Source organism: Rhyacophila brunnea, unplaced genomic scaffold (assembly GCF_057557595.1).
Source record: "Rhyacophila brunnea isolate RB1 unplaced genomic scaffold, BYU_Rbru_1.0 scaffold_12, whole genome shotgun sequence".
NCBI classification, from domain to species: domain Eukaryota; kingdom Metazoa; phylum Arthropoda; class Insecta; order Trichoptera; family Rhyacophilidae; genus Rhyacophila; species Rhyacophila brunnea.
Genome location: NW_028232774.1, coordinates 31724570 through 31740246, shown reverse-complemented (window position 1 = coordinate 31740246; position 15677 = coordinate 31724570). Strand labels below are relative to the sequence as shown.

Below are 15677 nucleotides of genomic sequence, written 5' to 3'. Positions count from 1 at the left end.
TACGTTGATTTCAAGGTTATGTTTAAATATATTAATATCAGTATTGCTAAAATGATGATAAGATGGTCGAATGATTTTAGTAAAAATAATAAAAATAAGTAGATGTTTCTCCACTTACCTTTTTCTAAACTATCGATCTGCTCGTTGGTGAAGGATGTTCGGTTTCTCTGCAGTTTCCTCTTCAGCCTAAGTCTCATCTGCGAGTCTTCATCTCCCGATGATGCATGCTCACTGTTTCCATCGGATCCAGTCTCAGAATGCAATAAATCTGTGAACAAAAAAATATATTTTTGAACTATTTTGGTATTATTATTTTTAAATTATTCTTAAATTTTGTTCTTTTTTCTTAGTTTCGGTCTCAATAAACTAGATAGATAGATACTATTTTTCGTATAAAACAACGGAAAACAATTCATGTTTTTTTTGCATACAAATTTGTAATAAAAACATATCATGTCACAGATATGACATGTACATCCAACCCTTGTCCGAAAAAAATGAAACCAACCCCAACGCCGCAACAGTAAATATGTCTATTTGACAAATCATAAGACAAATGAATTATGTACAAGTATCCCTCCATTCTACAACATAGCAAATAAATACGTAATGATATCAACAATAAATTTTATTATCCTGCGTTGGATATAATGAGATCAGACGGAGGGGAGCTAATCAAAAGCCCCATTGCTAATTTGATAATGCAAGTAAATGCAAGTTGTATGCAATGCTATGCAATTGATTGCAAACCTAACACAGTATATTGCACTGGTGTATAAGCATTGGTTTACGTATCTTGAAATATTTTGAATAAATTGAGAACACTGAAAACAAATACGGCAGTTTGTATTTTTTTTTCCGACCATGTCCGATCCTGATAGGATCATATGGGCCTCCACAGAATGGAGGTTTATATTGACAGATTTTGTTTTTTTACGAGAAATGGATGTCAGCCACTTGCTCAACCTATTAGGTCCATACCCTGACACACGGAACGATTTATATTTATTGGACGTTAAAGTTAATGGCCCCACCAAACCACACCCGCCCCGCACCACATCCGGTCTTAATCGGGCATATCACGGGACCCTACGTTTGGCTGTGAAGCATCATTTTTTTATGACTGGAAATGGCTCAGGAGCAGTTACCCAAGACTAAGGTTGCCATGCACTCAAATGTACTTTGACTGAATTTACATGACTTTAAGTTAAGATACCCATGGTAGAGATGAGCATGCAGAGGCAATATTAAAAATTGTAGTAAGTAACAAATTAAAGCTAGTACAAAACTGCCGAACATTCTAAGTGAAGAGATCTTCACATTGGGAGTATGACGCCGCAAAATTTCTAAATGCAATAAAATTAAATTTTGAGGCGACCAAGTTGGACGACACTGAAAATCCAGTCTCATGTCTGAGACGCATTCTGAAGTTTTTTTGACATTTTCTTCAACGCGGATCAGATAACCTGGAGAGACTTTCTTTGTAGGATAACCTCTAGGGAAGATGAAGCAGAGCGCCAGTGCATTAAAACGAAAAAGTAAAACATGGAAAAATACTGCACAGGACAGAGTTATGTAATTGGTTTGAAAAGACCTTCGTCTAGCAACTGATGAAGTAATAATAATTTGTATTTTTTTTGATTTATTCAAATATTTTATTCTGCATTATCAAACAGTTTTTACACCCCTTGTTGCAGGCAAACATAAAATATATTCTTACAATAGGGGTTTGTATGAAATACGATATCGATCTTGTTTTATTGGATTGCAATTTATTCAGTGTAATTTTATTACAATGTATTTAAACCCGTAGTTAGAGAAGAACATATTATTATTTGAAATAAGGAGTAATGTTTAGTGTACATAAATTCGTCACATTTTACTTAAAAGTGGTGAAGAGTAACTTTTTAAAATACATAGAAAGTTTATGGGGGCGTGTTTAGATCACGTTGGGGTCACCATTTTGAGATTACTTTTAGAAGACCACTAGTGAAGTACGTGTAGATCTTTTATTATAGGATGTAAATTTATGAACGTATGAGTTAAAATGCAGGATAAATTTTCATGAATGGTAAGTATACGTGTTGATAGTTTCAAGGCCCGCTATGGACTGCCTTACCTAGTTATGCCACAGGGGGCTATAATGGATAGGTATACAATAATAATAAAATATTACAACTGATGCATAGTTACACACTAACGCCAACTTAGAATAATATCGTAGTATTAAGGGGATAATGTTTGTAAGTTTTTTTTTAAATTTTATGTATAACAATAGGAGACAGAATCTAAAAATAAATATGATTTTACGATATAGATTTTTTTTTAAAATGATATAATTATTATTTACTTGAAGGTTGATAATGAAAAGCCTTCGACTTAAGTGAAATTTTTCGATCTGTTACGATAATTTTCTAGTAAATGTCATGATAATCTATACACATCACGTTTACTAGTAAGGAGTCTTCACCACTGATATTAAAAATTTAGTTGCCACTTGCCATAATAAGTAAACCCATAACTTATTAGTTCATGATTAATTAAATTTTGTACTCTGGCCACAATCATACAGTAGAAAAGAGTACCTGATAGATAAAGATAGACAATTAATAAACAATAAAAATTACTATGAAAACTTAGAGATTGATAACTGTATTATAAGAAGCAGTAAACATTAAGGCGATACTTCAGTGAAACGGCAAATAATTTTCAACTATAGGCGCGACGAAATTTTGGACTGGCTGGCACTCGGAGACCGAACGTCGAGGTGTAAATACGTCAATTTGTTTCGTGATGGCGACGGGCGTATTAATTCTTAAATCGTGTAAAAATAACTAAAATGTTACCCCTTTACTTTAAAAAGAAAACATGTCAATGAATATATTATTATTGTTACTAATAGAACAATAAACAGAACATTAATGGACGCATGTTGGATTTATATGACAAATTATATTTCGTTTGGCATGCGTCATTTGCACCCGCGACCCGCAATCCACGCATCGCCTAGCCATGATCTTTTTAGACCATGCCTCAACTGAGGTATAGCCCTAATGCAAAGTACTTGACGTTAACTCTTTTCAGTTATTTCGGATAATTAAAAAAAAACTTACTTTTTACACCGCTGTGCCAGCGGGTTTCATATGATTTAGTTATTATTATTGCGTTGTATAATGTGTTATTTTATTCGCTCTATTTGTAATTAATTGTAAAAAACGTGTTTTTGATTGTGCGCAGTTTTGGTATATCTTCAAAATCTTTATTGCCATAAGTAAACAGATTTTTGTTACATTCTAAATTCTATACTACCAAACGGCGTACACAACTATCTTGACTTCTTTTTTTTTAACTATTAAACCATATTAACAATATATTAGACTTTTGGTGACAATATATGGAATCGTTTATTGAAGTGTGTGTTCGTAACTTTGTAATTAATAATATTTTATAGAAAATATTCTTAAGTCTAATTAAATAACTAATTAATACAGACTAAAATTACTTCTGTGAGATTTAATTTTAGGATATTAAAATTTAGTAAAATTTAGAGATAGAGACGGTAGCTGGCTGCGTCTTGTTTGTCTTCGTGTAAATGTCCCGCCCTTTTTGGTTATGTCAAACGAAAAATAATATCGCCCGCTGACGATCTTCTAACCTTTGCCAAACAAGGGTTAGTAAGGCATTATAGAAAGCAGCGACAGAAAACTGTTTAAGGCAATCTAAGGCACTTTTCGCATTGTTTTAAATGTTTAGTTATAAAATATTAGTTGCTTTATGAGTAAGTTTGTCTCAGATCAGAGGTTAATAAAATGATCAATAATAATAATAGTGACAAATTTAAAATAAGAATCATAAACGCCAACAGATAATAATGTAATGCTCACTATTAATATATGCATTTTAAATCATCCATCTTTAAAAATAATTAAATTAAAAAAATACTGGTTCGTTTATTACTCGACAGCTATTTTTGTTGTCACATCATTATCAAAACTACAAAAATAAATGATTTAGAATTTCAACAGTATTAATTAATACATAGAGTTTAAATTGTAAATTATCAAAAAAATGTCTCGAATTGCAAGTTTCGTATTTTTCCGCTAGGTGCCTCTTTTAGAAAGACTGAGTAAAGGCTTCACCTTAAGTACGTAACTTTCAGAGAGACAAGAGTTGCTCTCTATCACTCACTACAGCAACTATTGTTTTAGAAAACATATAAAGTAGTTACATTACTAATTAATATTAACTATTAGTGATTTCCAGAAGCTATGGGTGTTTGAACATATAATCTTGTGAAAAATTTTAGCGCAATATGTAGGTAAGAATTTTATCTGACAGCAAATTTACAATCACGAGCTATATAAACTCTTTGATGAGCTTAATATCTTTGAATTGTCAAAACCCAATGCCGACGATGGTCTAGCGACGTGGTACATATTGATGAAGTGCCTCACGTTTATGTAGTGGACGAGAAAAAAAACAGCGGATTGATAGACTACAAAGAGACTTTCGAGCACTGTAAGTAGTGTAAGTGATCCACTGGAGAAGAAAGCGGAAGTCAGGACAAAATGGAAGAGTCTGCTTGAGGCAGCTAAAGGCTTTTTGGGCTGTAGCGACAGAAAAATAAGAATAGTAAAGTTGTCCTACAGATAGATTTTATTTTAAGACATAATATAACTATTTTCCTTTCAATATTTTGTTAAATAATTATTTTTCAACTGACTTTCTACAAGGCGTGCTTAATTTTTACTCCATTCAATCTAGTAGATCACTTCTGCTGTTAAGATATTCTTTCTTGTTATCGTGAGGGATGGTTTCCAATTCTGTCGTCCTAAAGAATTTGAATTTATTTACATGCGCCTGTCAATTACCTACGTGGTCGCAATCATGACATATCCTTGGTTGAAACCGTTTCTTCGTGTCAAGTCTTATCAGGCACCATTAGCCATTGGAAGACTAGTCAATGCGCTCCCCAAAGACATAGACATTGAATATTTTGTTTTTGAAATCATATTTTTTCTTCTTCTCTCGTATGAGGGTAATATTTTGTTATAATGTAAATCTGATGTTTCGAACGTCCAAAATTTTGATTTTTTATGTCCACAGTGTTGTGTTTTCTTAAATAAATAAATTCAAGTACAATATCTTTCACTGTTTAGATTTTTACCAAATCTCAATAAACTGAGTAATGGCTTTTAGTAGTCAGACAGGTAGATTTATTAAAGTGTTAAGTTAATTTTCAGGTATTACGCATGAATAAATAACCTTAATATGTGGAAAATTTTGTTGTTTAAATTTGAATTAGTACTTCAGTGAAATTTGAGAGTTTGGCAACACTTTTTATACTCGTCGGTGTGAATTTTAGATATGAGTCACGATATTGTCGCATCCCATTGATTGCACATCCCTTCAGTTTTTCAAGCGACGGAAGACATAGAGAAGAAGAGGAGACGGCGGGGAAGCAAGGAAAGAAAACGAGGGGAGGGTTAAGAGTTGAAATAAAGAAGAAAAAAGGCAAGAGACGTGGAGAATGAAATAAAATGAAATAGAAAAAATGGGAAAAAATAGCACAAAGAGAAAGAGGAGATAAAACGAAATTGGAACAATCGAAGCGTGAGGTACATTTGTAGGACGCCTCGCCGTATGGATGTAACTGTCGAGAAAAAAGGGTCCGCGGGTTTTCCCCGATTTTCCACCGCCGCCAAGTAAGGGAGCGATACTTTGTGTGCCGGTCTGTGCCTACTGCGCTGCTGGACAGTGGCGTTTAACGGTGACACTTTGGGTGAAATATCAGATATTATAATCAATTAGTTCAACTAATGATGACCTCATACGATTGCTAGATATACTTGTGTTGTTATATATACACCCATGATGGGCACGTAGCTTAAGCGTCGGTCTATAGCGTCGTGGGTCCCAGGTTCGAATCCTGGGTCTGGCAAATAAACATATTGTTTTTCAATTTGTCCTTGAGTCAGAGTATGGACCTAATAGGTTGAGCAAGTGGCTGACATCCATTTCTCCTAAAAAGAATATCTATTAATACAAAACCTCTACTCTGTGAAGGCCCATATGATCATATTAGGATCGGACATGGTCGAAAAAAAATATTATTCAAGACCATTAATTATAACTGGAGCCTTGGAAAAGGACACTCCCATCAAAATTTTTGCCTATTCTGTACACTACACGATCACTTTGTAGACGTGTTATATTATATGATAGAGAAAAAGTGTGTTATTATATAAATAAATATTATTAATGAAAAGTTTATGATATCTATAAGTAAGTTTTAAATGTAATACATATTGACGTATACCAGAAATGAAATCATTCTTGTGTAAAATATTTTAATAATAAAGTGGACACGTTAGCAGAATAGTCAAATACATGAATGCAAATTTGCAATACGCGTTTTTATTCCAATGTGAGTTGAATTAACTTTCAAGCACATAGAATAAACCATGTACCTACCTAGGTATATTATAAGTATGTGGCAACAATTTAATATAAACATGACAACTATATTAAGTATCTGTTTTCGAAAGAATTATTTTTTTATAAACAGACCTAGATTTATATGAGCAGGGTAATTTACTATAGACAATTTATCCTTCAGGTACTGCATCGATTAGTAATTCAACGAATCAATTTTATTTATCTAAATATATTTCATATGAAGGGTTGCATATTTTCTATATATTATATGAATTTTAAAAATGCGTAAGTTCAAATACAAAAGTATTCTCTTTTATTGTGTTAACAAAACGAAACTGGGATTATTAGTAGTATACACTTGGGTTTTATGTAATTATTATTACAAAATTATTACTACAAATTAAATATTCTATTTTATGTCGCCATCTAATTATGACATATTATGCTGTGAAATTCTTGACATAACGAGCCAAGGAAAATATAATACTCGAAATATTCGAGAGGCGATACAGGTGACAGCTGCTGAGGGTATTCTGAGTGGAAAACAAAACCAATACCTCAACACTACACACACTAACGATTGGCGAGACACTTTCATATTACTATTCACTGTGGTCCAAAAAATCTTGAAAATTAATTATTTTTGCCGGTGTGCCAAAGTTAAATTAGCAGAGGGTAAATACGGATGAGCTAAAATGACCAAGTGAAAGAATTTACAGAAAAACTTGCAATGAGTAGAGAAATGGGATAATACTGATTTGACTGATTACCAGAATATCCCGAGGATGATGAAGGCGAAAAAATCTAGTGACTATTCACTATTTAGCACTGCACTGTTTATAGCTACTCTATATATTATTTCGTTAATTTTTTGACATCCCACACAATGCAGCATTAATTTTGAACAAGGGAAAAATAATAACGGAGAGCTAGATTTATTTTCATCACAAAACAGGAAAAGCCATTGTTCTTCCAGTAATAAATACATCTTGTTTATTATTTGTGAAACAAAATTATATAATGAAACCCCAGTTTTGTTTCAACCAAATTTATTACATAAGTCTCGTGTATTTGGAATGATTATTATTTTGTTTGTGGAAGTATCTTTGTGAAAAATATGTTAATTAAAATTTTACATTATACAATATTTTACTAACATTATATTTAAATTCTAATGGATTCAAGCTCTGTACTATTCCATTTAAGTCATTTTTTGCGACCCGGGTTTCGCCTTTCGGCGTCGTGTACACTCACCAAAGGCAAACACACACTGACAACGAACACACGACGCCTGAAGATGCCGAAAGGCGAAACCCGGGTCGCAAAAAACGACTTAAATGGAATAGTACAGAGCTTGAATCCATTAGAATTTAAATTCAAATTCCATCAAGTACCTTCGGTCGAAAGTATTAACATTATATTTGTTTATATATTTTTTATCCTTAAGAACATTAATATAATATTATCAATATATTGTAAGAAAGGTATTACAATATAAAATACATTCTAATTCATTTCATTTTAGACGAGCAGAGGATTATTATTAATTTTAATGTATACCTTCTTCTCGATTTCAATTTTACAATCTTCACTTTGCGAGAGTCACAGACTAGATTAATTAGATAGATATATGACAGCTAGTTGCCATAGACCAAGGCTCTGAAGTAGGATTATTTTTAATACTTTATGATGATCAGGCGATAAAAACAAAGTATAAGAAAATTTTATATGAACGCTGATTTTTAATACACACCTTTATTGCACTATTGCAGTATAGGTAAGGCTAATTTTCTATTGAAAAAAAAATTAGGATTGTTTTACATGTAAAATGTAAATAAATCTTGATTTCAATTATTTTAATGTCGTTATCGCACCTGTTAATTCAATGAGTGATAATATATATTTTCATAATATCTTAGGAAACGTTTCATTTGTAATTTCTTAGTCTAGATATAAGAATATTCGTTTGACAGCTGCTTTATATTTTGGAGTTATGTATTACTGTGAGTCTTAGAAATATTCTGAAAAGTTAAGATATCTTTATCTATGTACATTACATAACCATAACAACAAAAATAAGTTATACCCAATTAATGTAATAAATTAAATTTGATATCGATATACGAATGTCTAATTCTTGCAAAAGGCCAATATTTTTTAATATAATAAATAATCCATTCTATAAACAATCGAAAGAAGCATATCGGTTTTTAAAGTAGTAACAACATACATATTTTCATAAAAAATACGCTCGTATAGTTTTGTAGAGTCCCGGCACAAATTAGTCCGTGGCAGGCCTCGCTATAAAGAAGAATACGCCCATTACACAATCATACAAAGTTTTCCCGCGTTGGAACACACTACCCAAAAATTAACATATAACAATCAATCAAATAAATAGATATCAAAAGATTTTTAATACTAAGTCTTCACACCCATTTCACTGGTCATCTGACAAATAATTCCACAATTTCAACACAAAAAATCTTGTTATCTTTCTAAAACAATGCTGAGATAAAACGCTGGAATTGTTATTTCAAAGGAAAATAAAAAAAAGATTTTCGATTGAACTTTTCAGAAAAATTCAATTAATTCGTTACAAATTATATAAAGAATTGATTTGATTGGTTTTATAAATCGATTTCATAAAAATCACATATCTTTATACTGATATACATATGTTTAACTATAAATTATACAACCGTTGATGATGATTGAATTCCTTTACTCAAATAAGCTTCAATAAAATAAGGGTGTATGTCGTACAGTACTATTCAACACTGCTTCCCTCATATGAAACATACCAGGCTATTTTCCACCCCCTGTACGTAAAAACAAGCGGGCTTGTACGTAAAACAACCCTCTCCCAGCGTTTATTTCCCGGCGCATAAGTGACACTGTCCCATTCAGCTAGAAGGCTTGGTCCACACGAAAAGAAATACCGATGGGAAACTTGGCATAAAAGTCTCCCCCATGAAAACGCATGGCGAGTATTTGTAAGGGGTGGAATACGAAGGGTGTAAACGCGCATGCCTTGGTCTGGTACCTATTACATTATATAATATTTCCCCCGAACCCTTGAGTTAAACGAAAATGCTGTACGTCTATTTACAGCAAGCGGTTTATTCATCGTGTTGTTTTTCGTAAACACGTTTCTGCTTTTTAGGATCAGTTAAGTAGTGTTTGATAACACGTTAATTTTAATCAGTTTTTAGTAAGTTCTATGTAGTTGTCTATGAAATTGTAAATAATGTTATTAGAATTTAAATAAATTAAAGATTTTTTAAATTCTGTGTGTAAAATAATTTATTTAAACTAAGTCAAAAAAATAGCTTTGTAAGATTTGAGCACATAAAATGGTTACAAATGCAGTTGATGCGATAATTTTCTATTATTCAATAGATAACGAAAATAAAATAATATCAATATCACACGCTGACATAATTATCATTTTAAGCATTTTATTACTAGCAAACAAATTTTAAGACTTTTTAAATTTTACTTTTAAAATTTAAGACAATTTATCTAAACTAAATAATCTAAGCTTTTAATTAAAATAATTATGTAGCTCTAGTATAACTACCCACGATGATTGCGTCTATAACGTCGTTGATCCCAGGTTCGAGTTTGGCAAGTACATATTGTTTTTTAAATTCTGTACGAGTCCAGAGTATGGACCTAATAGGTTGAGAAGTATTGGCTGACATCGATTTCTCGTAAAAACAAAATCTGTTAGTACACACCTCCACTCAGTGGACGCCTATATAATCTTTATTAGGATTGGGCATGATCGAAAATTATTAAAATATATTTGAATAAAATAAACTTGAATTAAAAAAGCTTTTGCGATTTTTGTCCAATAATATGAACATATATTAATAATATACAAATTTAAGTTCTGCGAAATGCTAAGGTTACTTTTATTAGGCTTTCAATTAATTATTGGATATGTAGACGTTATTCACTGGGTTATTATAGATTGTTTGGGGTTTTTTTAGAAGATTACATTTTCTTCGGTGTATTAATTTCAAACTGAATAATAAAGGTTTTTATTTATATCTATTTAATTCATAATATTTTTTGGCTTAATAACTCAGGGCGTGTCTTCCTTCCCCTATTCTAGAGCAGTATCTTCCAGGTGTTTGAAAATGATTATTTCTCTTTTAAGATATTATAAAACTCTATGTAATGTCGTATATTATGCTATTCACCATATTCTAGTATAGGGCCACATATCTTACACAGTACATTTCTCTCGCATAATATTGGTCAGCTCAATGTCCATATATCAGGATTTTTGTACGATAGGAAAAGACTTTATCTGAATTTGTATAACAAATTAAGACCCATATGCTAGTTTTTTAAATCTTTTAAAATTTCGGAACACGGGTTGTTTATTAAAAGTTAATGTATCTATAAACCTTCATAATGATTTGAATTACCAAATAATTTAATTTTATGGTATTACTATATAATATATACCTACTAATCTTTATTTTATTAGCATTGTTAATAAACAAAATAAACTGCTGGAGTGTTTAATATTTCAAATAATCCATATCAGTCCCGTTGCTTGGTTTCAAGTACCCAAAAATAATACCCAACGAAAACAGAGGCGATAGTGAAAAATTAATTCCGAAGGTTCTCTTCGCAGGGGTAGATTTGACGCACGCGCTTTTCCACCCCCTATTACATAATGTAATATTTTCCCTCAACCCCAACTTCGTTAGGCAAAATAGATGAAAATATTTTGGGCGTATATGAAAAGGGGTACGTACACAGATTTAATATTATCGCGTCTATATACAGTTGAAAATATTACAAGCTACACTACTTTATAAGGTTTTAAGTGTGTTCTTTTTTAATTCTGTTTCCAATTGTTATCGAATTTATATTTCTTTTATGATTGGATTTATATGACCACATATTTCATTTTTTCATGAACTCTTGAATAAACTGTTTATCAGTTTTTACGAGAAATATGTTAATGTTATGTCCGAACAGACATTGAAAAAAAATGTTAATTTAACAGAACCCAACACCCATGACTTTACACGTACACACTCGCCCATTGCGGCTAGTTAAATAAATAATCGTTAAAATTATCAAGCCTTTTAATGTTAATTTTATAAATATGTATTAACTATTTGCATTTATTGAAAAATATTTCATAATATAAATTAACATGGAATATGGAATATTTGTGGGTTATACAATATGCTATCTCATTTTGATATTTTTCTCGCGTAGTGACCAATAGAATTTAGCACAGCACTACGAGTTATCTACTATCAACGTTTGTCAATAGAATGTGACATTTTACAAACATCCGTGGCATTTTAATTTTAACTATTGAAATTTTTGATTTCATTCATACATTCTAATAATGACATTAATTAAGTTATTCATTGTGTAAATTTATCATTGATTAATTCACGACTACATATGTCAAAAGACAGGGAGAGCATATCCCATTCAGTTCTATGATTGCATACTGGTTTATATTATATTTGTGTGGCAATTGTTTTTCAGCGACACTAGAAACAGAAACTTTTCATATGATGATACCGTTTTTCATTATACGCCTGAACGTCTTGAACCAATAAATGTATCGACTTGCCATGCTATCATTAACATTAGATTGTTATTTTCTCAATGCATCTTTGATCCAAAGCAAGGAGACAATGGCTTCAGCGAAATGTCTAAAAACTATTCCTCGTAAACTGTCTTTTGACATAACCTTTATTCTGCAGATACACTACACTTTGATCAAAACCAATAATGGTAATTGACTTTTAATATATTATTATTAATATTGTATTAATGACTTAATTTATTATTATTTAGTTTTTTATTACGAAAATAGTTGTAAGCCAAACATATTTTGAAAATACCTGTTTTATAACGGATATTTTACCACTCGTCAACGGCAGTCTGCTTTTTGTATTTTTTTTAATTATTTTATTACTTAGGTAATTATAATAATATGATAGTATTCAGAATTAAGTTATGATAGGAACGCCGAATAATGATGATTATATAGAAATATTAAACAATAGTAGTATAGAATAAATATTATTTTTAGATTTAGTTTTAAAGGAAAGCGTGTTCATTTATCGATAATAGGTAGACGATACCGTTATCGGAACTTGCATTTTGAAAATCGAATGCGGCTGTCGATAGCGTTAGTTATTCGACATCCTGTTTTGGCGGAAGTTGCGACCGGTATTTTAACGGAAAGGGAAAAGGCGGGAAATGAAAACCGTGAGGGCGTAAACATTGCGATAATGAAAGAAGCGGTAGTTGTAGTTATACATGTGTGGGTATATATGCATAATATATGTTTGGGTTTTCCAAGCGAGACTGTGTTTGGAAAACGATCTCGAATAATATATACGTGAACTAAATTCTTTTCACTAACGTAAGGATAAAACACTAAAAACATTATAAGTTTTATTAAATCTATACCAAAATTCTAAATAACATCATTTTAAAACCGGTTTTTCTATACTTATACTAAACATGAAATGAATAAATCATAATATTATAATATTGCATTTGAAAAATGAGATTCTAATTTTTATACATCGCGTGAATGAGTTGGTACCTACTATATAATATTATGTTTTATTTTATATATTAAAATTAGTTTTTACCAACAATTGAAAGTCAGTAGGTAATATTTAAAAATACCTACCTACCTATATTTTTTGACATTTTTTAAATACGCTGTAGTTTTAAAAGTGTTCTTACAAATAACAATAGTCATAGTATGTTTTTAATTTAGAAAATAGAAACACTTCTGGTTATAGTATTTATTCAGAGTTCATAGAGTAAAATCCTAAACCGTCTACATAACGCTTGCGACGTCCAGTTAATGGGCTGCGCCAACTAAGGGTATTTTTTAGAAGTCACGCCCCTACATAGTATATCAAAGTAGTCGATAATGGGGCAAAACCAAAGGTCATTATATCTGTTGGCTACGACAGCGTGAAATTTTAATATAATCAATGTGACAATATAAGACCAAGTATAACAAGATGTGACTAAAGTGACGAAATTTGAACTCACATCCACAGTTTTAAAGACCGATGCTGGACCAATTGCTCGACCGTTGGACATAAAATTATGTATACTACATAATATTACTATTTCATTTGGATAATATTTTTTTTGCCTGATTGAATGCTTTAATTTTTGACGAAAATTTTATAATAAATAATTAGAATGTTTAAAACAAGTTTGTAATACGTTTCCTAATTTTTAATTAAATGTAATGATTCCTTTATTTTGTTCTGTAGATTACGTAATAAAGATATGTATTTTCATTTATTTTATATCAAAAAATAAAATTATAGTAATTTTGATTTTTAGCAGCAACCATCAACATGTTTATTCCAAGAGAACCCTCCGAAGAATACTTTCTATTGTCGTCTATCAAAATGATCGGAGTAAACAATGGAGACGTCTTAATCTGTATCGAATCTTATCACAAATCACTTATCTTCTCCGCCCATAGATCGCCAGACGGCCTTTATGACCATAAAACTATCCTCAGAAGTTGAACGATGACCAATCTATAAATTTGACAAGTGTCACTATACCATTAATTGGATATTATAATCAAATAAAAATAAAACAGTATATCTTATTAATAGGTAGCTAATCAATCCTGTCATTTTTAAAATATGTAGATTATAAATGTACATAATATATGTAGATATAATAAAGTTCTCCTAAGTTTACAATGATAAATTACAACGTGTAAAGTTTTGCTGTCAACAGGAAATGTTTATTTTATTGACGATATGTATCTTTTAATATATTTTTCGGCTCCTATTACCTTAATTTGTAAATTGTATTTTTTAACACTCAATAATTGTTTTTTTTTCTGTGTAAAATGATAGCCGCGTGACTTGAGCGTCGGCCTATAGCATCGTAGTCCCAAGTTTGAATCCTGGGTCTGGCAAGTATACATTTTTTTTCAATTTGTGTATGAGTCAGAGTATGAACCTAATAGGTTGAGCAAGTGGCTGACATCCATTTCTCGTAAAACATAATTTGTATACTACAGACATAATACAAACATCCACTCTGTGGAGGACCATAATATTATCACCCTATTAAGTTTGGACATGGTTGAAATGAATGAAAAAAGAATAAAAAGTATGGTTAATAATGATATTAATATTCGTTTTATTATTTAAAACAATGATACCTTATAAATAAGAGACCAAAATGTATATTTTTTAATTATTATTATTATTATTCAGACTAATGTTGGTTTAATAGGCTACGTACTTTTCCGAATTATTTTGTGGTATAAATACGAGTATACCTCGTTCATGTTTCATTTATGTGTCTCTAATATCAATTACGAAGGTAATAGCTGTTTTTAACTAAATTATTTCGGAAATTGATGTATTTTACGTATGTGAAGTGAGTTTATAATTTTCGAACGTCCGTTATAAACAGTTCGTTGAATTTATATACTCTAACTTAGTGTTGCAAACATCTTATTTTGTTACTAATTGTAATATGTGTAGTCAATTAATATTATAATCGATTTATAAAAGTATGTTTTCAAAAAACAATTATATTTTAAAACCAATGTGATTGTTAACGAGATGAACAAAATAAAAATTGTTTTCTACGTTATTTTTCAATACGACTAAAATTAATTAACTTATTAACGAAATTAATGTAACTTTACTTATATGGTTTATTTTTTTTTAATAACAATGAACGTTACGAAGGTACTAATCATTTTGGGGCGATACACATGGTTTAGATTTACAACAACAAATCATCAGTTATAGCCCATGTTATGCAATGGAGGCTCTACGTCTTAACAGGCTTAATTGCCACAAAGACACCCCGTCCGCCCATTGCGGTCCGCCCTCGCCACACAACATAATGGGACTGCTACGCCGCTGTAGCACCGTAGACAGTAAACTCTGAGCGTAGAGGCCTCGATGTACAGTAGATACATTATGTGCAAGGAAATTTGTTATTTGTTATATGCAAACTTTACAGGAACAACTTATATGTCATTAAAATATCTTGTTTTTCTTGTCTTAGAAATTAAAATTGAATGACTACATAAAATATAATATTAATAGGTACTGAAAAAGGATTATGTTAAAATTGAGAATAAAGCTGATGCATCAGATATCCGTGATCATACATTTTTTTCAAATTATGTCAATTATAGTATCTTTAATTTTTATGAAATTTAA

At 30.9% G+C, this 15677-nt stretch overlaps 1 protein-coding gene across 1 annotated transcript in view; it reads right to left on the bottom strand.

The window, feature by feature from the left end:
* toy (paired box 6 protein twin of eyeless) overlaps positions 1 to 15677 on the bottom strand; it is a 128373-nt gene that overhangs the window by 46719 nt on the left and 65977 nt on the right. The window contains exon 4 of the mRNA XM_085940194.1: positions 119 to 268. Within this exon, the coding sequence (XP_085796320.1) occupies positions 119 to 268 (150 nt within the window). The remainder of the gene's footprint in view (positions 1 to 118; positions 269 to 15677) is intronic.